Here is a 24,022-nt window from a genome sequence, read left to right as displayed (position 1 = left end):
ACTGCACAGATGTCAAAGAGTATTTTTTTTACATCCTCCCAAGAATGTCAACAAAAAAATAACACTCCAAAGGAATGCTTGACTCAACATTTTCTTTCCCACAATAAGTTCACTACACGGAGACCAGACACTAGAAGCCCGGGCTCAAAGAAAGTTTAAGTCTTACTCTAAAAACTCAGTGATATATTTTCGACTACATTTTGACCACATCCAGGGGTTGGTGTAGAAGTTCAACGTCGGAGCCATGACGTGCTGGGGACTCTTGACTCCTTCCTCCTTGCACTTGTTGTTGTCATCATGAGGCATGTTAAACCTAAGGCCAGTGAGACAAAGACAGGAACATTAATAAATACCAAAGTACCAGGCTTCAAGAAGGCATCTATCTAAGAGAAAAACATGAACTGCCTTCTGCATTATGAACAGGAACCCACATCCTGGGGAGCAGGAGAAAACTTTCTAGATGGTTCAAGATGGAGTGGAGCAGAGAATGTAATTCTCACCTAATTTAATACAAAGTGTCTTTAATGTATTAAAAAAAAAGATGTACAGTGGCCCATTATCTGGGTTAGGTGTCCTTTTTGGAATTGCAGATGCTCTGAGCGTGCTGTAGTTGGTGCTAGAATACAGTAGTTGAAATTCCTAATAAGCTGTTAAAGGCCAATTTATAGAGTTAAGAATTCGGCAAGTTATGATAACACTGTGAATATAAAGAGTCCGTCAAGTGTCAAACCTTGAAGCCAAAAGCTTTCTAATAAGAGGCTCACTATGGGTCTTGGCATCTCCTCCTTCTGGGTCAGGTTGACAAATGATATAGCTGTGTAGGTATATCATTATAAAGGTATGCAAAGTTCATGCACAATAAACCCATTAAGGAAAGCTGCAAGCATGGAAACCAGAAGCATGCCAATTCAATTGGCTTAACGCAGACAGGGCAAATAGTTTCATGCTTCCTGCCAATGCCAATTGATTGGTACTGGCTTCCTAAAAAGTTGGGCACAAAAGGATTCTTAAACTAATCCAGGTTCTGTCCCGAGAAAAGGCTATGATGGAGGGCCAATGTCCTCTCGGGCCTGGGAGGGAACTCAGCAGCAGCATTAACACATACTTGCCATTCTTGGCTTCGCCCAGGGAAATGGGGGGGGGAAATGATAGGAAGCATTTCTCAATCTAGAAACATCAATTCTATGACCCACATGCCATTCTCAGCTCCGGTAATGAACTCAGAGGCGCTGTCCTCTCTGGATGACTCCCCAGTCACAAAATTGGTGCATGTGGCTAATTTTGCATTTGGGGGGGGAATCCCCTCCACTAGTTCATCTTGTAATAGGGAAATCAGTGAGCCAGACAGAAGTGTGTAGACTTGTTTCGCATGCATCTAAAAGCTGGGATAAAAGCCTGTCAAGTCCATTCCATTCATTTCTCTTGGGTTTGGTTTTTTTTCTTCTTCTAAAACAACTTGGGCTCCTCAGTAATTGCCTGATGAAATAATTGCCAGATGGAAATTACGAGATAGAAAACCTTCATCAGTCTAAGTTAAAATGAATAGTGGTTCTTCATGCTTAAGAGTCCATTTTCTTAAAAGAATGACTGCTCCCATTTCCCGTTCCCAGCTGCAAAGTCAGTGTCATACCTACACCAAGAAACCCCACACAAGCAACACGCCCAAACATTCGTTGTTTGTTTTTCTGTGGTGTGAAGGAGCTGGTGTTTACTCATCACCCCAAACATGCCTAGATAAAATCAAGTTTATTTCATGACATCAACAGAAAACTTCTTTTCATTCAAATGTCAGGCACGTTTGCTCACAGCAGGGGCTAGATAATATTATTCACTGAGCACTTCACTAAAAAATAATAACCAAGACTTTTTTTTTTTTGCATTCACAACGTACCAGGCAATTGTGTTAATTGTGTTAGATGCTTTATTTCATTTAACTACCTTATGTGAAAAGTGCTATTACTACCCACATTTTATAGATGACAAAACCTGAGTTGTAGAGAGACTGAATGACTTGATTAAGGTCACATGGGTGACGGGGTGAGGGAGCTGAGATTGGAAACCACTCCAGTCTGATTCTAAAACCCCTGTGTTTTGGAATATATATAAAGCATATTCTCTCCTGTTAGACAAATTGTGGAGGATTTGTCAGGAAGACTGTGAAAGGACTTCTGTATCCAGCAGAGGCAGTTATTTCCCAAATTCCTCCCAACTCAGATTTGGTGCATCTAGAAGCAGGTACGAGAAGGTAGGAGCTGCTTTTCAAGCATCCAATGATACTCCACAAATACAAGATCAAGTCCTTTTTTCTCCCAACAGGGTTTTATGTTATCAGAGAGTCATGACTGTTAACAACTTAATGTTTAATCTTTAAAAAGTTCATTAGAGGGCGCCTGGGTGGCTCAGTTGGTTAAGCGACTGCCTTCAGCTCAGGTCATGGTCTCGGAGTCCTGGGATCGAGTCCCGCATCGGGCTCCTTGCTCAGCGGGGAGTCTGCTTCTCCCTCTGACCCACTCTCCTCTCATGCTGTTTCTCTCTCTCAAATACATAAATAAATAAATAAAATCTTAAAAAAAAATAAATAAAAAGTTCATTAGAAAATCTGCTACAAAGCACTGTGGCAAATTTAAAAAAAAAGGATATTCATTTTCTGTTAAATATAAGCAAACCTAACTATATGAGACAAAGCATCAAAACAAAAAGAATTCACTAACAGGCCAGAAATACATTTTTTGTTTAGCTAATAACTCTCATCATTCACCAATTATTTCATTTTTTTTTTTAAAGACCTCATTCATTTATTTGAGAGAGAGAATGAGAGACAGCACAAGAGGGAAGAGGGTCAGAGGGAGAAGCAGACCCCCGCTGAGCAGGGAGCCCGATGCGGGACTTGATCCAGGGACTCCAGGATCATGACCTGAGCTGAAGGCAGTCGCTTAACCAACTGAGCCACCCAGGCGCCCCTATTTCATTTTTTTAAAATTTCCTGATACCCTTGAGATGAGGTGCATATATATTAGCCCCATCTAACAGTGAGGGAAACAACATACATTTTTCTCAAGTCAAAGAGAATGCAGAATTAGAACAATTCAGTCCAGAACTTGAGTATCTGGCTCCCAGCTGATTTCCCTGTTAGAGCTGGTACCCCAATATTACATGCTGGTACCCCAACATTAACAACTAGACTTTGAGCAATTTAGTATTTGCTAAGGTCGTTTGACAGGGAAACAATATCTACCATGTGGCGATTATGAAGTTTAAGGGAACTAATGTAAATAAAAACTCCTAGACCAATGCAAACGACATGGTTTTTGTGGGGGGAAATGTTTGTTAACTGTATGGAACTATACAGCTGAGGCTCCTCTATGGCTGAAAATACTCCGTTTTGCTAATCAAAATTCTCACTTTCCTTAAAATGTCAACTTCATAAACTGGCGGTCCTAAAAGGAGTTTATAAGCTCTTGTGAGGAAGGAATTAAAAGGAAATTAACTATATTTCTTTATAGTATACCTTTCTTAACCATAGATTATGGGTAATTGTTAATCTGTTAATCACACAAACTCTCACCCTTTGAATCATTCCTATCTCTCACTTCCCTCATTCTGGTCTCTTGAGGCAGGAATGGTTGCCTTGTTGAAATGCCACCCTATTCTTCATGGTCAAATCTACACCTCCTATTCAAAGGTCTAAAGGAATTTACTAGACTTTACGCAAAACAAACAAAAATCCCCGAAGATTCTATTAAAATAAGTTTGGGAAAACGGAGTTAAACAGAACTAAGCATTTTATTTTAATACAGGACTTGTCAGAGCCTTTACTTTATGTCACTGAGCCTTGTGACTCTAAGCAGGGCTAGACCAGAAGAAAAAACAATTTTTTTAAATTACTTGACTATAAACCTCCTTCCCCCCCTCCCCCAATAGACCATTCTCTTGGAATTGTGCTGGAGCCCTTGTGTCTCAGGAAACGGTGGTGGGACCAGTTTTCAAACTGAGCTCCAAGAAATCCTTGAGTTTCACAAAAATATTTCCAAAGCCAAAAGGACAGAGAGGAAGCTGACTAAGCAGGACTCTGGCCCACCACAACTGCTTAACGAAAGCCATGCTGCTTTTGTGCTATAAATATTGGGCATCTGACAATATTTCCTTTGGAGAAAAGAAAACAGGTGTGCTCCTAAAATATGCATCAAAGTTACTGGTTTCAAAATATACCCATTATATGTTGAACTAAACTGGAGATGCCTCTATATATGCATCTTGCTTCACTTCTAGAATAGCCCACTGCACAATGCATATATATGCATCTTGCTTCACTTCTAGAATAGCCCACTGCACAATGCATATAATGCATCTTGCTTCACTTCTAGAATAGCCCACTGCACAATGCATATAATGCATCTTGCTTCACTTCTAGAATAGCCCAATGCACAATGCATATATATGCATCTTGCTTCACTTCTAGAATAGCCCACTGCACAATGCATATAATGCATCTTGCTTCACTTCTAGAATAGCCCACTGCACAATGCATATATATGCATCTTGCTTTACTTCTAGAATAGCCCACTGCACAATGCATATATATGCATCTTGCTTTACTTCTAGAATAGCCCACTGCACAATGCATGTAATGCATCTTGCTTCACTTCTAGAATAGCCCATTGCACATAGGTGCCTTCAAAAAGCACTTGTTGAATAAAAAAGCTTGCTTAATAGATTATTTACCTCTAAACAAGGTTAACACTGACATGTAAATCGATATACAACTATATCAGTGACAGCTGTTGAGAAAATTATTTTTAAAAGATACAGTATGAGTAATTAAATCATTCTAGAAAGAAAACAAGGCAGATCAAAAATCAGAATAATTTCTAGTAAATTTACACTGTTTCACCCCATGTTCTAGCTATGCTCTGTTTCTAAAGAACAAAAAGGAAAAGCCAATTTCATAATGACCACTAAGTGACCACAGTTAGGAAAAGTTTTCTTCTCTGTATCTTTGTTCAATCTCTTCTCTGAAAGAGGGACATCACTGTGCCCAGAGGCTAAATGTCTGAATGAAAGCCTTATCTATCGATAGCTACGAACAATCTGGATTTGCGAAAATCTTATGACCCAGGGCAATGAAGGGAGACCCTCCCAGATAAAGATGTTACTCGGGAAAGTTTCCTATGCTAATGGATGCTCTGCTCCGGTGGGTGGGCTGGAAAGGCCCCATTCCTCCAATTCCAAGCAGGAAAGGAGAAGACTAGATGTTACATTGTAAATGTGTGCAGTTAAACCCAAGACACACGTCAGCTTTGGATGAAGAGGGGGCGCTGCATGACTCAGCTTTCTAGAGTCAACTAGGTTCGAGGATCTTCAACCCTGAAATTTCTGTTATGACTCAAGAAGGGCCTTACCCTCTCTCAAATCAAGGGGATACTCATTGATGCAAAGGAAGAAAAGTTTTAGGTCACTCGGAATTAAATGAAAATGCAAAAAGGAAACATACACATGGCCCAGCTCATGGGCTATGGTGAAAGCCGTACTCAATCCGCTGTCTTCACTAATAGAACAGCTTCTGTAGGGATCACAGATGGTACCCAGCTCAGCAAGACCTGTTCAAAGGAAAGAAAAGAAGGGTTTACTTGAAAAAGCAATTGTGGCTTGGAATAAAAATGCAGGAAACTGTTGTAGCCAGAGGATGCACATAGCGGACTCACCTAAGGTGTCACATTTGTCATGAGCTCTGCAGATATCCTGTCTGAAAGCAAAGCAGACTTAGGGCCATGACAACACCAAAGAGTAAATGTCAACACAAGTGAACACTTGACAATCTTCTAGGCATTCACAACAGTGCCCCCATCGCGGGGGAGGTGGTTACAAAGACCGAACTGAGGAGGCCAAGGGTTTGTAACTCAAAAAATCTTGGGAACCAGTGACGTAAGGATTAAAAGCTACAACAAGAGGGCTTCTTCTGCCACAGGGGTAGCTACAGAGCAGGTGAAAACCTCTCCAACCTGGGCTTTCCCTCCTACCATGATTCTAGTTTCTTCATGAACGTTCCTGAGAAGGCTCAATGCCTCTCATGTCAGTTCACGTACGAGTAAGTGACTGTGACTATCTCCAACATGGCTGAAGGGAAATACAACCAGGACAGCACTCCTCTTTGTTGCCCTACATGGCATTTTAAGTATTTTTGAGTTCGTTGCTACCATGTAAAAATTGGAAGATTTCACTTAAAAGAAAAATCCGTATTTCTGACTTCTTGCAAAATCACAGAAGTTGGTGACACTGGACACCTTCATGGCATGGGAACAACTAGCTCCATCTGAACAGCAGCTGCCTTTGGTCTAAGGGCGTTTACTGTTGGGCCTGACACATCTCCTGCCTACTGGGCACCTATTGGCTCATACTTCTCGATCAGGGGTGATTTGCTCCCCTCACCCCCAGAGACATTGTTGGTTGTCGCAATCAAGAGGAGAAGTTGCTACTGAGAGGTAGTAGGAAGAGACCACAGATGCTGCTAAGCATCCTGCAATGCACAGGGCAGCCTCCACAATAGTGCTGACGTTTGGGAACCTTGTACTAGGGGCTGGCTACCAAGAATATATGACCTTGTCCCACCAACATGAGTGGAAACCGAAAGAGCTGATGAATGAGAAATCCATATACCTCGTTACAAGAACAGCAGTATCGTGCTGGATTCCACCTGGAGAATTCTTCGAGTGTTGCCACTGGCAAAAATTTTTTAAAGTTGTCTGGGCATTAAAAGAAATGGAAGGTCCTTCCTAAATGCAGAAAAGAATTATGATTGGCCCATTGTACCACCACTGAGATATGCCATTTCGGATACATATACAAGAAAGAAGAAAAAAAACTTGATTACCTGTTCATTATGAATCACAACTAAGTTCACAATAACAATATTAATTAAATTTCCAATACTTGGGTCTTTATAGATAGAGGCTACCTGCAACCGAGATAAATTTTTCAAGGTTAATTGTGAACTCTGTGTAAGCAATAAGCAATTCACTTCTTATGCAGGGGCTCTACCTCTTGCCACGTTTCACGCAAACATATGCATTTTGTAGTTTTGAATTTGCATTAGTTCAACAAACATTTCTTAAAACTCTCTTTGAAAAATTCATAGACGGCAGTTTCAGATAAGAATGAATCCCAACAAGTTTAACTTTCAAAGTGTTTTCCTTGGAAATTGCATTGCCACACAACTTAACAGTTCTCTGTGCCAAAACACTGGATATTCATTTTTGAGCAAGCTCTTTCATCCCAGTTGAAGTCCCAGATTGCCCAATTATGGAATCTCACATTGACCATGTTGGCTAATACAGTTGTTCTTCATGTTTACCTCCCATTTGTGTTCTTCACAACCTGGTAACCTGTTTGGTTTGGTTTGGTTTTGCTTTCATTATTATCGTTAATTATGAGAGCTAATGTTCATTGAATGCTTATTGTGTACTAGATCCTTGCTGAAAATTGCATACGCATTTGCATTTAGTCCCCAGAGCAAAACTCTGGGCTAGGTATCATAATCTCTGCACAAGTGAGAAAACTAAGGCTCAGAGAATTTAAGTAACTTTGCCAAGACTATAGACAGCGCTGAGTGGCGGAGCCAGAATGCTCAAGCTACATCAATTTGACCCCAAATCCAGGCTCATAACTGAAATTCTTCTGACAGGTCTGAATTTATGGGCTGGAAATAGACTTGAGTCTGGGCAAGGTGTGATTAGGTTTTCCTCTCCCTCCTCCAGGACAGGAGAGGGCTGGGGCCTGGGGGACTGAGCATGGGGAAAGGAGGCGAGGGGGGAGTGCAGGGCAGGCAGGCTGAGGAGTGGGGTGGGGAGCACAAGGGAGTGGTTCACAGCAGGGAGGGGGAAAGACTAGGAGAAGCACAGGCCAAGGAGAGGGAAGAAGAACTCTAAAAGCATAGGTCCCAAACATGGTTGCTTTTCACATCCTTTTGGGGGAATTTATTCAAAGTATGTTCCCGTTCACATAAATTAAGGTCAATCCATTGGAATAAATGCTATGTTGAGTCTTAAAATGAATGAGGGTAGATTGTATGGGCTGCTATAGAACAATCTCCAATGTTTTTAAAAGGAAAGAACAATAACAGTGTATTAGAATGTTCTATTTTGGTTTGAGAAATGTTGTATGTGCATACATATTTAGTTGTGTTGTCCAATATGGTAGCCACTTGCCACATGTGGCCAATGAGCACTGGAAATGTGGCTTGTGGCTTGTCTAAAATAAGATGTGCTGTTGAATGTAAGACACACACTGAATTTTAAGACTTTGTATGAAAGAAACTAAAATATCTCATTAGCAATTTTTGAAATGATAGCATTTTGACAGAAATTAATATACATCATTAAAACTAATTTTACTTTTTTTTTTTTTAAATTACATATGTGGCTTCCATTATATTTCTACTGGGCAGTGCTGGTTAGACACATATGCAAAAAAAAACTTTTAATGGTGGTTGCCTCCTGGAAGGGACCAGGGTAGGTAATGACACTTCTTTTTCATGACTGGTCTTTGGTTCTGTTTGATTTTTTTTTTTAAATAATGTAATTCTATTGATTTTTTGATTCAAAGTGAGAGTAGGAAAATAGAAAGGGAGAGATCCTGTGGGCCTCATCCCAAGGCCACTTAATTAGACCCATAGCTGGCCGTGCAAATATGTATGTCAGACAAGGAGCACTGGGGTTGGGAAGTGGACCATCTAGAGGTCACATGCAGTCTCTAAGCCACTTACTAGCTTCACAAGACCATGGGCAAGTGGCCTAACTCCTCTGAGGCTCAGTTTTCTTATCTATAAAATGGGGGTGATAATCCTACCTAGCAGAGTTGCCAGGAGGATTAGAAATGATGCCTTTTAACTACGAAGCCCATTGCCTAACAGAATAAACACTCCACCCTGTCCCCATTATTGTTATTATAAAAAGGCAACCAATAAATCATCTGATATTCTCTTCAGTCACTTGCCTGAATCGTTGAAATGCCAGCCCTGAGAATGATCCTCCAAAGCACTGGGTGGAAACCCATTTCCCAATGGCACATTTAGGGACCTCATAAATCACCTTCTTTTGAATGTACTTACAATTGACATTAGAGTTAAAATATAGTGTTGAAGGTTTGTTCCGTGGTATACAACCATTTTGTAGTCCGCCACCACCATCACTTCTACAAACCGTGGGTAGGATAAAAAACGTTTTGTTCTTCTGTGGGTCCTCTTATCCCTGGTGCTGTCCGTCTTGTTGGCATAGGCAGAAAGTGCCTTTGTTGCTAAGCTGCTTTTTAATATCGCCACGTCATCAGCCAGGCTACGCCTCTCTCCCCATCTTCTTGTTCTCATTTTCCTCTTGTCTTTGCTGTGACTATTTTTGTGTTCTGTAACAAATCGGAGGGTATGCATTACATTTCAAACCACTTCTCCTTCATATTAAGAATTTAATTTGCCACATCTTAAAAGATGATGCCTCTGTTGTCAAATTACGTACAAAATCAAGTTCTACACACTGTGGACTCTACGGGAGAAACTCAACCTGCACTCCCCTCTAAATGACTAAGGACTTGAAATTAGCTTCCCTGGAAGTTTCCATTAATGCTCACTTAAGGTATTAGGAAATCAGGCAGGAGTTTAAGGGAAGCAATTGCCTATGACTCTTTTCATTTGGTAACAAAAGTCTTGCTGGAATGTAACTGGCTTCCATTCATTGTTCTTTGCCATAGATACAGTAAGGGCCAGCACAGGTACTGGGCTTTACAGAATGGAAATGGAGATGTTTCCTATACTCCACTTTTGCTATTCAATGAGCTGCAGGATAAAGAGGTCTGAGAGGTGGCCAGGCTAACAGACAATACAAAGGGACTCTAGAAAACGCATGACAAGGTATTTTTCTATTACCGCATGAAATCATTGTTTTACATGAAATGTAAGAATAGAATCACTGCTATTTGTCGCCTCTGATCTTAATTAATTTAGTTCAGGGCTCAGTTAGGGAAGTTGATTAAACTCAGAGAAGATGAACAGGCCATTGAGGCTGTGATGTGCAATGCCAGATTCTGACTCTTGCCTAGCTATGTCCTCAGTTCTGTACAATCTGGCTGCTCAAAGTGTGGTCCGCGGACCAGCAGCACTGGCAGCCCCTATAAGCCTGTGAGAAATGCAGACTCTCTGGCCCCACTCCAGCCCCGATAAATCAGAATCTCCAGTTTAACAAAACATGTTAATGTTTTGGGAAGCGCTAGTCCACAATGCGGCTTGAAGCTTGTGTTGCTGGAGAAAATATTCATTTTCGAAGTCATCAACCACACAACAAACAGAATAAGCATAAAAGTGCCTGGCTCTGAGTAAGAACAGAATTTAATCTGTTATCTTTCCTATCATCTCATAAATGGGCTTTAAAGTTTTAATGCCAGAATCCTGTAGTCTAAAACAGGCCACAGAATCATACACCTGACAAGTGTGCTTACCTAAGATACAAAGAAGAGAGTTTATTGCACCAATAACAACAACAACAAAGATTAAGCCAGAAGTGGTTTCATATTTGAAGGGTTCAATATTTGACCATAAAAACCATTGCTAAAACAACCCATTTAGGCCAGGACGTGTATTTTGCCCAAGTTGAGTGTTTTAGCAGGTGTTAAAATAGTGAAATCGGTCCACACTGTCAAACAAGTTATATGTAGCCATAGATCACATAACTAGCCCAAAGTCTGGTACACAATAGGATTCCATATAATATCCTTTTCTGCCGGTCTCTTGTGAGTATATCCATGTATATTACATCCACGCCATATGGGTATTTAGGCTGCATTTTTAAGTCACCAAATGACTATGGAATACATCCTAATCAAATACCTACTATGGGCCAAGCATTGAACTAGGCTCTTTTGTGTATAGTCTCACAATTCCTCTCAAAATGAGAAAATTAACCTCTACTTTACAGATGAGGAAACTAAGTCTCAAAGAGATTGAGCAACTTGTCCAAGGTCACATAGCAGGAAGTGGTGGTTTGAGGCATCAGACATGGATTTGATCGATGCCCTAAAACATGCTCTATTTGAGCAAGATTTCTCAAGAGCTAGGGATTGAAATGGGCTCATGGTTTGGTTAAATCTCAACTGAACAAAAGAGAGCATGTGGATATTTTCACAAAGACTAGCTTTTTACAATAGGTGTGAGGAGGCCATGTTGAAAACTGCGTGGTTTTTAATATATTAAGAAACAATGTCATTGGGGCGCCTGGGTGGCTCAGTCGTTAAGCGTCTGCCTTTGGCTCAGGTCGTGATCCCAGGGTCCTGGGATCGAGCCCCACGTCAGGCTCCCTGCTCGGCGGGAAGCCTGCTTCTCCCTCTCCCTCTGCTGCTCCCCCTGCTTGTGTTCCCTCTCTCATTGTGTCTCTCTCTGTCAAATAAATAAATAAAATCTTAAAAAAAAAAAACAAAAGAAACAATGTCATTCATTTTATGAAAAGCAAATAATCCTGTCTATTACGTCTTCTGGTAAAGGCTTAATATAATTACTATAATCAGTAAAGTTTCAAAGGCTTTAAAGTCTCTCTATTCTCCTACTTTCTCTAATTATTTTGTGCTCTAATCTTTATTATTTTCTTCTCTCTGCAAGCTGTAGTTTTGTTTTCTCTTCTTTTTCCAGAGAGAAACTCAAGCAGACTCTGTGCTGGGCACAGAGTCTGAGGTGGGGCTTGATCTCACAACCCTGAGATCAGGTCCAGGGCAGAAACCAAGAGTCGAATGCTTAACCAACTGAGGCGCCTAGGTGCCCGCCCCCCTTCCACTGTCTTAAAGGAGAAGGTTAGATTACTGATTTGAGATATTTCTTCTTTCTTAATAGAGCCATCGATAGCTCTAAATTCCCCTCTAGGCACTGCTTTACCTGCATCCCATAAATTCTGGTATGTTCTTTTTTTTTTTTTAAAGATTTTATTTATTTATTTGAGAGAGAGAGAATGAGAGAGAGCGAGCACATGAGAGGGGGGAGGGTCAGAGGGAGAAGCAGACTCCCCGCCGAGCAGGGAGCCCGATGCAGGACTCGATCCCAGGACTCCAGGATCATGACGAGCCGAAGGCAGTCGCCTAACCAACTGAGCCACCCAGGCGCCCAAATTCTGGTATGTTCTATCTTCACGCTTATTCATCTCAAAGTATTTTCCAATCTCCCTTTTGACCTACTGGTTATTTTAGCATGTGCTGTTTACTTTCCACATATTTTTGAGTTTCCTATTTTTTTAATGTTTTTGATTTCTACTTTCATTCCACTGTAGTCAGGGAAGGTACTATGTATTCCCTCTATCCTTTTAAATGTATTGAGGTTTTTTTTTTTTTTTAATGGCCTATTGTATGATCTATTCTGGAGAATGTTCCATGTGCATGTCAGAAGCATTTGTATTCTGCTATCGCTGCACAGAGTGTTGTATAGATATCTGCTGGGTATAGCTGGTTTATAGTGTCTTTCAAGTTTTCTATGTCCTGTTGATCTTCTGCTTCCCTGGTCTAACCATTACTGAATATGGGGTATTAAACTTTCAACAGTTACTGGTGAATTATTAATTTGTCCCTTCAGTTCTGTCAGTTTTTGCTTCATGTATGTGGTGCTCTGTTAGGAAGTGCATCTATATTCATAATGGTTAAATCTTCCTAGTGAACTGGCCCTTTTTTATTATAAAACATGTTGGCAAACTTTATCAATAAAGTAATGTGAAAGAAGCCAGTCAGTATATGATTCCAGTCATACAAAATGTCCACAAGAGGAAAATCAAGAGATAGAAAGTAGATTAGTTGCTGGAGGTGGGGTGGTGATATGAGGGGTTGGTAGCGAAAGCGTACAGTGTTTCTTTTTCAAGTGATAAAGATGTTCTAAAAATGATGGTGATGATGGTCACACATATCTGTGAATACACCAAAAGCCATTAAATTGGACACTTTAAGTGGATGAATAGTATGGTATGTGAATTTTATCTCAATAAAGCTGTTTAAAAAAGAAAATATATCAGTTTGTGAAAAAGAAATAATCTTTACTTATGGTCTTCTATAAATATTTTTATTTATCAGGTTTAGTTAGAGAAAAGTACAACTACAGTGAGAAAAACACTCAGGAAATGCCGTATTCACTCTTTTTTGACCACTCACGGGGAAAAATATACTCTCAGAGACTCACCAGAGGGGACTTGTACATGGGAATATCTGAATGGGAATCCAGGCACTAACTAGAAACAAGGGTTACTTATTTAAGTAACAAAGCTGAAGAAATTCAGGCATTAATCACAGAAAGACTACAATTTATAACAGAGAACAATGCATGTACGTTCTAATATACCTGGAAGACATTTCATTCACAAGTAATCTGTGTATCAGAGAAATAATTCAGTCTACTTTAGGTGGCATGAAAAAGCAGGAATAAAATTACTTCTTCAGAATCAAAAACATCTTCTAATATATAATAGTTCTCAGTCTTTTACCCGTCTGATCTTTTATCCTAATGAGTTAGAATCCTAATTAACGACCTAATTAGCTCAACCAATTTCAAACACATTATCCATTTTAACAGGCAACTTTTAACATTAAAAATAGTATGAGCTTTAAAGATTCAAATATTCACAATGGCTACAAACGCATGAACATTTTTCCTGAGAACTGAAAATATAGAAACTATAACTTCTATATAAATATAGAAAGTATACCTACTCAACTCTCTTGCCTCTGAATAGAATCTATAACAACAGAGAATAATTTCCACCAAGGGACATACGGTGTTAAGATAAAATGAAAATCATCCACATTTCTCTTTAATGACCTTGTAGCATAATAGAATTGAGGCTAGTGTTTCAAATTGGCAATGCCCAAAACTTTGCTATTAGGTTTTTTTTCTTTTTTTTTTTAAGATTTCATTTATTTATCTGACAGAGAAAGACAGCGAGAGAGGGAACACAAGCAGGGGGAGTGGGAGAGGGAGAAGCAGGCTTCCCGCCGAGCAGGCAGCCCGATGCGGGGCTCATGACCTGAGACGAAAGGCAGATGCTTAACGACTGAGCCACCCAGGTGCCCCAGCTTTGGAACAGTTTTATCAGAATGGGCTATCTACATAATGAAATTTCACTCTGGTGGAAATCACAGTACAAATTGTGTATTTTTGCTCTTCCTTTTTTTTTTTTTCCCCCACACATAGCTTTACATATATCAGTACTTTTTATTGAGATATAATATATAGGGGCTCCTGGGTGGCTCAGTTGGTTAAGCGTCCTACTCTTGATTTTGGCTCAGGTCATGATCTCAGGGTCCTGAGACTGAGCCCCGTGTCGGGCTCCACGTGTCTGCTTGAGATTCCCTCTCTTCCTTTCCCTCAGCCCCTCCCTGTCCTCTCTCTCTTTAAAAAAAAAAGACAGAGTGAGATAATTTATATAACCATAAAATTCACCCTTTCAAAGGGTATAATTCAGTGGTTTTTAACATATTCATAACGTTGTGCAACCATCACCATGATCTGATTTTAGGATATTTTTATTGCCCCAGAAAGAAATCCTGTCCCCAGTAGTGGTTATTCCCCCATTACCTCTCTCCCTCCAGCTCCTAGAAAACACTAACCTATGTTTTCTATCTATGGATTTGCTTATTCTCTCACTTCATACCAAGGGAGTCCTACAATATGTGGCCTTTTGTGACTGGCTTCTTTCGCATTTTATTTATTCACTCTTTAATTGGTGGGCACTTGGGTTTAACAACTCAATTGAATCATACTGCTATGAACATGCACATACAAGTTTTTGTGTGCCCATGTTCACATTTCTCTGATGTATATACCTAGAAGTCAAACTGCTGGGTCATATAATAACTCCGTGTTTACCATTTTGAGGAACTGCCATATTATGTTCCAAATGGCTGCACCATTCTCTTGCCTCTTCTTAGACTTCAAATATGATGCTTAAAAGTAGGAAATCATTCTTTCAAGGTTGTTCTCCTTTGAGGAGTCCTCAAAAATTAATTACATTTAGTTACCTAAATAACTTATGAGCAACCTGTCCTAGTTCCAATCTTAAGATAGCATGTTGAATGAAAGAAGATATACAGATGGCAAAAAAAGTGATGAAAATATGCTCAACATCATATATTATCAGGGAAATGCAAATTAAAACAACATTAAGATACCACCACACATCAATGAGAATGGCCCAAATCTGGAACACTGACAACCCCAAATGCTGGCAAGGATGTGGAACAACAGGATGGTGAGAATGCAAAATGGTACAGCCACTTTGGAAGACAGTTGGTCAGTTTCTTATAAAACTAAACACGCCATATGATCTAGCAATCATGCTCTTTGGTATTTACCCAGAGGAGATGTTCACAGAAAAATCTGCACATGGATGTCTATGGCTAATATTCATAATTGCTAAAACTTGGAAGCGACCAAGGTGTCCTCCACAGTAGGTGAATGGATAAACTGTGTGGTAGCACCAGGCAATGGAATATTATTCGGGGCTAAAAAGAACTGAGCTAGCAAGCCACGTAAAGACATGAAGGAACCTTAATTGCATACTGCTAAGTGAAAGAAGCCAATCTGAAAAGGCTCTACGCTGTATGATTCCAACTATATGACATTCTGGAAAAGGAAAACTAGGGGGACAGTAAAAGATCCATGGTTGCCAGAGGTTGGGGCACAGAGAAATGGATAGACAGAGCACAAAGGATTTTCAGAACAGTGAAAATACTGTGTATGAAAGCATAATGATGGATACATGTCATTTTAAGCATTTGTCCATATCCACAGAATATAAAACACTAAGAGGAAATCAAAATATAAATATGGACTTCAGGTGATTACGATACAACCATATGATATAATTATGATATGTCAATGTAGATTCACCAACTGCAACAAACGTACCCTCTGGTGAGGGATGCTGATAATAGGCTATGCATAGGTAGGGGCAGGGGGATATATGGGAAATTTCTGTACCTTCCTCTCATTTTTCTGTGAACCTGAAACTGCTCTAAAAAATAGACTTAATACCAAAAAACCCACGAAAACCCAAAAAAGCATGTGATACCTCCAAAAATTAAATGCACATTTGCATTCAGAGAAAAATGCAACACTTTGCAAGTTGCACTGCGGCACGCACAGGTGCACACATTTAAGCAGGTTGAACAGCTCTCCGTGGCATTAAGGACTCATCAGAGGCACTCAAGTTGTAACACTGTTTATCAGAAAGATGAGTTAAGGGCGCCTGGGTGGCTCAGATGGTTAAGCGTCTGCCTTCGGCTCAGGTCATGATCCCACGGTCCTGGGATCGAGTCCCGCATCGGGCTCCCTGCTAGGTGGGGAGCCTGCTTCTCCCTCTGCCTCTCTCTCTCTCTCATGAATAAATAAATAAAATCTTTAAAAAAAAAAAAAGAAAGATGAGTTAATATTGGCTTTTACAACTGTTCTGGCCTTGCTGACCAGTAAGGAGAAGCAATGATGCTTGCACCAGCACAGTGTTCTGACACCTCATGCTCCGAAGGGAGCAAGCTTCAAGCCCTTTTTGCCCTTGGGCAAATAACTGACTCCCATTCACCCTCCATTCTCCCAGTTAGAAAGCTGGATAAGAACACTCCCTAGGGGCGCCTGAGTGGCTCAGTCGTTAAGCGTCTGCCTTCGGCTCAGGTCATGGTCCCAGGGTCCTGGGATCGAGCCCCGCATCAGGTCCCTGCTCTGTGGGAAGCCTGCTTCTCCCTCTCCAACTCCCCCTGCTTGTGTTCCCTCTCTCACTGTGTCTCTCTCTGTCAAATAAATAAAATCTTTAAAAAAAAAAAAAAAAAGAACGCTACCTATTTCATAGGCTTGCTCTGAGGAATAGTTGGAGATCATGCATATAAAGTGCCCAGCAAATAGGAAGCAACCCATAAATAGTGTTATGTTTTCTCCTTTTTCCAACTCATAAAGTCTGAACTAAAAGGAACCATTTCAGGGAGAGTGACAGCGTAAAAATATTTTTCTGGATTACGGTAACAATTCTAAAGACGTAGACTGTTTATATCCTTAAATGATCTTTTCTAAGTCACTTCTCTGGATCTCAGTTCCCCTGACCTCTTAAATGGCATATAAATTTCTGCTGCTATGTTAAGGTGGTCTTGAAAATTAAATAACAAAGCGTACAGAAAATTCCTTATATATTGGGGCGTCTGGGTGGCTCAATCAGTGAAGCACTGGCTCTTGATTTCGGCTCAGGTCGTGATCTCAGGGTCATGGGCTCTACGCTCAGTAGGGAATCTGCTTGAGATTCTCTCTCTCCCTCTCCTTCTGCCCCCTCCCCCTGCTTATGGGCTCTCTCTAAAATAAATAAATAAATCTCAAAAAAAGAAAATTCCTTATGTATTATAAGTTGAATTTTAAAAATTACTTCTTGAACACCAGTTTTATGCAGGGTACTGAGCTAGATAAGTGGAAATAAACAACAGCAACAACAAAACAAAAATAAAACTTGGGGCTAATCCTTAAAAAGAAAGAATAGAAATTTAAGATGGTCTCATTATTTAAAACCTCACAGTAAACAACAACAACAAACTGTAACATTTGGTTATTTTTTGGTAAAAAATATTTTAAATGAGCTTCATGTCACATTGCCATGTAATCGAATGCATATTATATTACTAAATAACTGGAATCATTTTAGAAAATAACATCCAGGCCTTGTTATTCAGCAGTTACTCATTGAGAGTTTGACATCCACCAGGCCTTGGCTAAGGAGATTCAAATGTTAACTTTAACAGTTGGGAAGTTAATTATTGCTCTCTATTTTCATAAGGTTTATCAAAATTTAACTGAACTTCCTTAAGGCACTGAGCCACCTTGTGACCGCACGGTCCGAGTGGGCACAGAAGTCACAGCACAGAACCCAAGGGAAGACTGGCCCCCCCTTCTGCTCCACCCTGGCTTGACAGCCAGAAGGAAGCTGGACAGGAATCCCAAGTGGTTTTGCACATGGCTTCTGGAGGCGGACCAGCCCAGGCTGGTGGCCCTGCCCTAGTGCTACTCTAAGCTACCCCTTTCTGCCTCAAAGGCTCAGTTTCCCTATCTGTAAAAGGAGGATAATAACAGCTCCTTGAAGGGTTAACAGTGAGGATAAAAGAGACGGCATGCAAAATGCCCTCAGCGCAAAGCACACGGGAAGGATCCATGAAGTAGTCGTGTGCAATCTGTAGGACTGAAGATGTTGATATGAAGGTTGCTCACATAAAACAATGCTATTTCAGAAAGAATCTTCTACAGGAAAAGAGGGAAGTGGGGGAGGGAGATGCAGTCCCTGCCTCCCGGGAACTCCCGGCCAGGAATGTGCTCACGCGGGCTGACCGGGACAGGACGCAGCCTGAGATGGAATTGGACATAAACACATGACACCAACGCTTGCACCTCTCTACGGCTCCGACAGCTGACAATGTACAAGGGAACCCAGAGTAGAGACCTGGGCTGTCTTTGTTCTAGTCAGATCTAAGATCTGCAATGAATCAGGTATGCTCAGAGTTAATGACGCCTTCAGACAGGGATTCCGCAGGCGAGAAAACGCAGTCTACTGGGACCAGAGGAAGATGGATAAACAAGCACAGTGTGGGAAAAAGAAAAAGGTAAGACATAAAAACAAAACAGCCATAAAACCAATGAATGTTCTAATAATAAAGAACAATGAGTTTCCAGCAAGTGGGTGGGGAAGGAGCTTGTGGGGGAAACTGTCCTATAAGAATGAAAACTCACCAAGGTTTCATTTTTTTCAGGGTCCTCAACTTGCTAGCCTTAAAAACAACAGGGAATCCCTAAATGCTCATGAGGGTCATGTTCCCAAACCCATTTCTCTGTACACATGGTGAGCTTTGGGGAAAAAACAAGTGGCATGCCCGGGGTCTAGTGATGCTCCATGCTCAGCACTAGCAGGGAATGGGTACGTGCAAAGGGCAGCAGTGGAAGAGATTTTGCTGAGACTCCTTTTAGCTGGCCAGAACCTTTATGAATGACGTTTCCCTGAGAGTGGTTTATGGAACAGTAGTTCCAGAACGTATTTCTGAAAACAAATAATGGAAGTTTGCAAAATATTCCACGCAGCATTTACATCTGGGACTTCCTCCATGCTCATTAGCATTTTAAGACCTCCAAGAAGTCTTGCAGGAAAGAAACCAGTTTACATTTGTTTAACCATGTAATTGGGAAACCGATGGGCTCTTGGCTGGCTTACAGGGCAGGTAGGTAGTGGGGACTGACCCAGTCCTGGAAAGATAATGAGATGGAGAGAAGTGTACTGAGGGGCTTTCCTTTCCGGGTGTTGGGGGGTGGTGAGGAGGTGATGTCACTGGAATAAAACACTCGAGAAGCTTCTGTTAGAGTTCAAGGGGCTGTGGTTGGTTGTGGGTCAGGGTGGTGGGAGGCATGTCTGAGGGGCATCCCACCATCTTCCAGGGGGTGGGTGCCTCCACCCAAGGGAGGGTGGTCAAATTTGCTGACTCAGGCACTATACTCAAAGGTCCTGCTCCCCCTTTCTCAGTCAACAGCTTGCATCTCACTCAACTAAAGCGGTAACAAGGGGCTGCCGTCATAATAATACGGCTGACATGTGTTGAGTGGGCTCCTCTGCGTCAGGTGCTCTTCTAAGCACTTTCTGTGGATCAACCAGATTACTCCTCACAGCAACCCGATATGGTAGGGACTTTGATATCCATTTCCAATTGAGGAAACTGAGGCACACTTGAACTAACTTGAGAAAATAGTTAAAGAATATCTATTTGAGGTAGTGTAACAAGCTGAACATACCCAGGCCTGCATTTCACTAAGAGACTGTTTGGTTTTGCTACTAAGATCCTGCAAAATACTTTTGTGGGAATGTTGGTTGTGACTCATTCCATCTCTTAGCAGTAAGGGGAGGTTGGCCTTTTTGGCGGGTGGGGCGCCGGCTGCCCATGGCCACCCCACATGACCTGCAGGCCGCTTTCGATGGCCGCCTCCCAGGCCCCTTGGTGACAAAGTATGGGATCTTCTGGGCCACACTCTCCAGGAGAAATAAAATGTGAGTCACACATGGAAGTTAAGCACTTCTAGTAGCACATTTTAAAAACACCAAGAGGACCAGATGAAATTAATTTTAATAATATTTTCTATTTAACCCAATATATCTAGAATGTTATCATTTCAACATGTGGCACTAGCCACATTTCAAAGGCTCAGAAGCCACATGGGGCTGCCGGCCACCATCTAGGATGGTACATTCTAGATGTTTGCAGAGTGAACACTGGATCCAACAGGCTTATTCCTGATGAGGTTAGGTTTGGGACTCAGAGGGACCTGCATTGAAATCCCAGTTTCCCTACATTCCATCTGTGTGATTTCAGGCAAGTCATTTAAGTTCTTTGTGCCTCAGTTTCCTCATCTGTGCAATGGGGATAATAATAGTTTCTCTCTAATATGGTGGTGGGGAGGATGAAGTGACCTTATACTCATAAAGTAACGAACCAGGGGAACCAGGGCCGGGGCAAAACGCTCTAGGGGCATTGGCTAGGGTGTCTCCTGACTGAGGCTGAGCACCCCTTCAGGCTGCTGAAATGAAGTGGCTCCGGGGCCTGCTGCTATCTGACACTTCACGGCAGCTGTAGGTGGCCCCAGGCTCCATGTGGTGCCTGTGGGGGGTCCGAGGTATCACTCCCATATCAGAGATTAAAGAGCAGTTGGCGCTGGAACTCTTTAAAAAGGCTTCTAAGCAACTCCTAGGGAGCATATCTCCCACATTCCTTTGATACATGTCTCCCAGTTTACACACGGCTGAGGACTAGTTTACCCACCACAGCCTGGAGTACAAATCCGTTCTCGTCCTCACGTCCGTGTTTCAGCCACCACGGAAATGAGGGGTCACAGGGACATATTATAATCTGATTACAAGGGGAACCACTGGGAATCCTATGCAGCCACAGGCCACCTTCCTGCAGCACCAGGAAGTGGGCCCAGCTCAGATATTTTGTTGCTTTAAATTCAGCTGTGGCTATGGCAACTTCAATCCCCTAAATGAATTAAAGGCCTGATACCTTTCTCTATGGCATGGAAATAGCTCCTTAAAGGAGCTCACTAGTTTATTCTTAATTATCCTTACACATAAAATAAATCCAGTGGTCCTCCCACATCTCATGAGTTGCACTTGGGAACATCATCACTGCTTCCGAGGACAGCCTCTCCTTGATTAGCAGCTTGGAAAGAACACAGGACTGGGAAGTAAGAGGCCTGCGTTCAGGGCCTGCTTCTTCCTTCGCCCTAGCACCGAGATGATGAATCCCTTCGAAAATGCTTAGCCTTGATCCTCTGATCCATAAAAAGAGGGACTGGAAAAGAAGTTCTCTCTAAAGTTCCTTCCAGTATTAAAAATTGGTGAGTTCTTACCTTTTACAAGATGAAAGTGAATAATGCTGAAAAATGAAGTCCTAAGATTCAAAATGGATCAAGCCTACCTGTCTTGGTCACTGTCACTCTTAAAGAGGGTATCAAAGAAATAACCAAACAGTGGGCACGGTGGGAGGGTAGAAGGAGACAGAATAACTCCACAGCAAAGGGAGACCCCCAGAAAAGAGGTGCGTGGCACCTGAGGTTCAGTAACGGGAAGGGAGCTGCGGGGTGTGCACCTCCATTATTTATCACAAATGTTCTCTTCTGGACCTGCTGAAACAGATCATAGTTACTGAGAACCATTCCCATTCTGTCTACTCTAATGTGTTACAGGGGAATAGCATCAAATGTGAGAATCAGGAAAGTGGCTTAAAAGAGAAAAAACAGGGCATAATCTGGAAAAGCCTATATGGCCCCCAAAGCACAGAATAGGAACTTGGGACTAATGGCGTCACGTGTCCCATTCCGCTTGCCCCAGGAGCGTGTGGTCATACAGGGCCGACTCTCACACTACTAACTTCTTCTGTGTCTGCCTCTGTCTCACCGCCCTTCGGCTTTCTCTCCCTGCGAGCACACACGTGCCAAAGAACAGTTATTCTTACGTATCCAGGGCTCCCTCTGTAACTCTTTTCACCCATGAGCCAAGAAAACACATTCCCCCCATAAAGGACACTGGCTTGAAATTGCAAGTTGTGTTTCTAGATGCCAACCAGAAATACACACAGCAGCAGCATCTCTTTCTTTTGGCACAGAAAATGGCTCTGAGTAACGAGTTCTAAATAAGCCTCTCCTAGCCCATCTCTCTGCACCTGTGTCTCGGACAAACTCCATACTGCAATTCCTGCTATGCTTTGCTGCCTTGTCATCCCAGGACAGCATGACATCCACGGTGCCCAAAATATGTGCAAGAGAGTAGGGAAGCCACGTATGAAAGAAGTGTGTGCAAATTAGCAGAACGAAAAGACAAGCCACAGACTGGGAGAAAACACTGGCAAACCACACATCTGATAAAGGGCTTGTATCCTGAATATATAAAGTACTTTCAAACTTCAATAATAAGAAAATAAACATTCCTTTTTTTTTTTTAATGGGTAAAAGATTTGCTCAGACACTTCACAAAGATACATGGATGGCAAATAAGCATATGAAGAGATGCTTACTTTATTAGTCGTTAGGGAAATCCAAATGAGATAGCACTACACACCTGTTAGAACAGCTAAAATTAAAAAAACAAAAATACACAAAATACTGGCAATACCAAGTGAAACTGGCACCTTCATATCCTGCTGGCAGGACTGCAAAATGGTACAGTCACTCTGAAAAGGAGATGGACAACTTCTTATGAAATTAAACATACACTTACCATATAAACTAGCAATCTCGCTTCTGGGTATTTACCCAATTAAAAACAAACAAACTTATGTTCACCCGAAAATCCGTAGGCAAACGTTTTTAGTGGCTTCACTTGTAGCTGCCAAAAACTTTGTCCCTCAATCGGGTAATGGATAAACAAAGTGTTGTTTACCCATACAATGGAGCACTACTCGGCAATAAAAAAAAAGATAGATTGCTGACAAAGGCCACAAAGTGGATAATCCTTAAATGCCCTAGACTTAATGATTCTATTTATATGGCCTTCTGGAAAAGCCCAAACCGGAGAGACAGAAAATAGGTGGTGGCTGCCAAGGACACCAGGAATAGATTCTCTCTCTGAACTGTGATGATAGTTACATGACTATATGCATTTACCAAAACTTGCAGAGCTGTGTATCAGAAAGCATGACTGCTACTGCATGCAAATTCTACCTAAGAGAGAAATGGAAAGAAAACACTAGAAAATATCAATGGAAAGTGAAAAGATTTGTGAAAAAAAAATCATCACAGAGAAATTCTGAGGCCAAACCCATCCATTTGAACTTTTTCCACACCACAGGCCAACTGCATTTTCAGCACCCTGCTCTGATTCTAATGTCCCATGAGGGATGGGGATCAATGAATAAGGAAGCATCTTACCAACATTTGCCCCTGGCTTGATGTTGCTCCTTCTCAAAGCAACCTCTCTGAAGCGAAGTGAGAGGAACAACCAGTATTGATGACAGGTGACACAGAAAGGCCCTGATTCAGGGCTCAGAGTAAAGCAGGGAGCCCTCATGGTATCTCTGAATCCAGAAGCTTACCAAAAGTGCTGGAGGGAGGAGGCAGGGAAGCACGGCATACAACAAGGAGTCCTAATTCCAGGCCCAAACCTAACCGGCCACTTTACAATTCCCAGTTGCAAACTGACTCTCAGGGGCTTCAGAACGCAGGGGAGTGAAATCCTTGAATGGTAGATAAAGCAGTCTTAGTAAATACTGTACATTGACAATCTTTCTATGGGTAGGTTAAAAAAAAAAAAAAAAAGAAGAAGAAAGAGGGTTATCAAGGTACTCCAGATAAAAGGTCAAAAACCAACCTAACCACGCTGACTTTTGGGGCTCAATGAAATTACTCTGATAAGTGGCTCATTCCTGGTAGCTTTGTACTTGGTACCTGCCCTGGGTTTAGGCCTGATCCTGCTCTTCCAAATGACTGCAAAGGTGGCCTGACCATACAATGATAAAGATGAATCAA

The 24,022-nt window shown here is 41.6% G+C and overlaps 1 protein-coding gene across 9 annotated transcripts in view; it reads right to left on the bottom strand.

The window, feature by feature from the left end:
* The window catches only part of ADAMTS9 (ADAM metallopeptidase with thrombospondin type 1 motif 9), a 163,251-nt gene that overhangs the window by 124,256 nt on the left and 14,973 nt on the right, over positions 1-24,022 (bottom strand). For 7 of the 9 annotated variants that reach the window (XM_034998581.1, XM_034998586.1, XM_034998585.1 and 4 more), the window contains 6 exons: positions 9,104-9,393; positions 6,869-6,952; positions 6,655-6,770; positions 5,703-5,743; positions 5,492-5,597; positions 167-313 (listed from right to left, as the gene is read on the bottom strand). In XM_034998581.1, the coding sequence (XP_034854472.1) occupies positions 167-313; positions 5,492-5,597; positions 5,703-5,743; positions 6,655-6,770; positions 6,869-6,952; positions 9,104-9,393 (784 nt within the window). The remainder of the gene's footprint in view (positions 1-166; positions 314-5,491; positions 5,598-5,702; positions 5,744-6,654; positions 6,771-6,868; positions 6,953-9,103; positions 9,394-24,022) is intronic. The other 2 variants (XM_034998582.1, XM_034998587.1) reach the window with 1 other exon arrangement.

Source organism: Mirounga leonina, unplaced genomic scaffold (genome assembly GCF_011800145.1).
Source record: "Mirounga leonina isolate KUSES-001 unplaced genomic scaffold, KU_Mleo_1.0 Mir_94, whole genome shotgun sequence".
Taxonomy (NCBI): domain Eukaryota; kingdom Metazoa; phylum Chordata; class Mammalia; order Carnivora; family Phocidae; genus Mirounga; species Mirounga leonina.
This window is presented reverse-complemented; position numbering and strand designations above follow the sequence as displayed.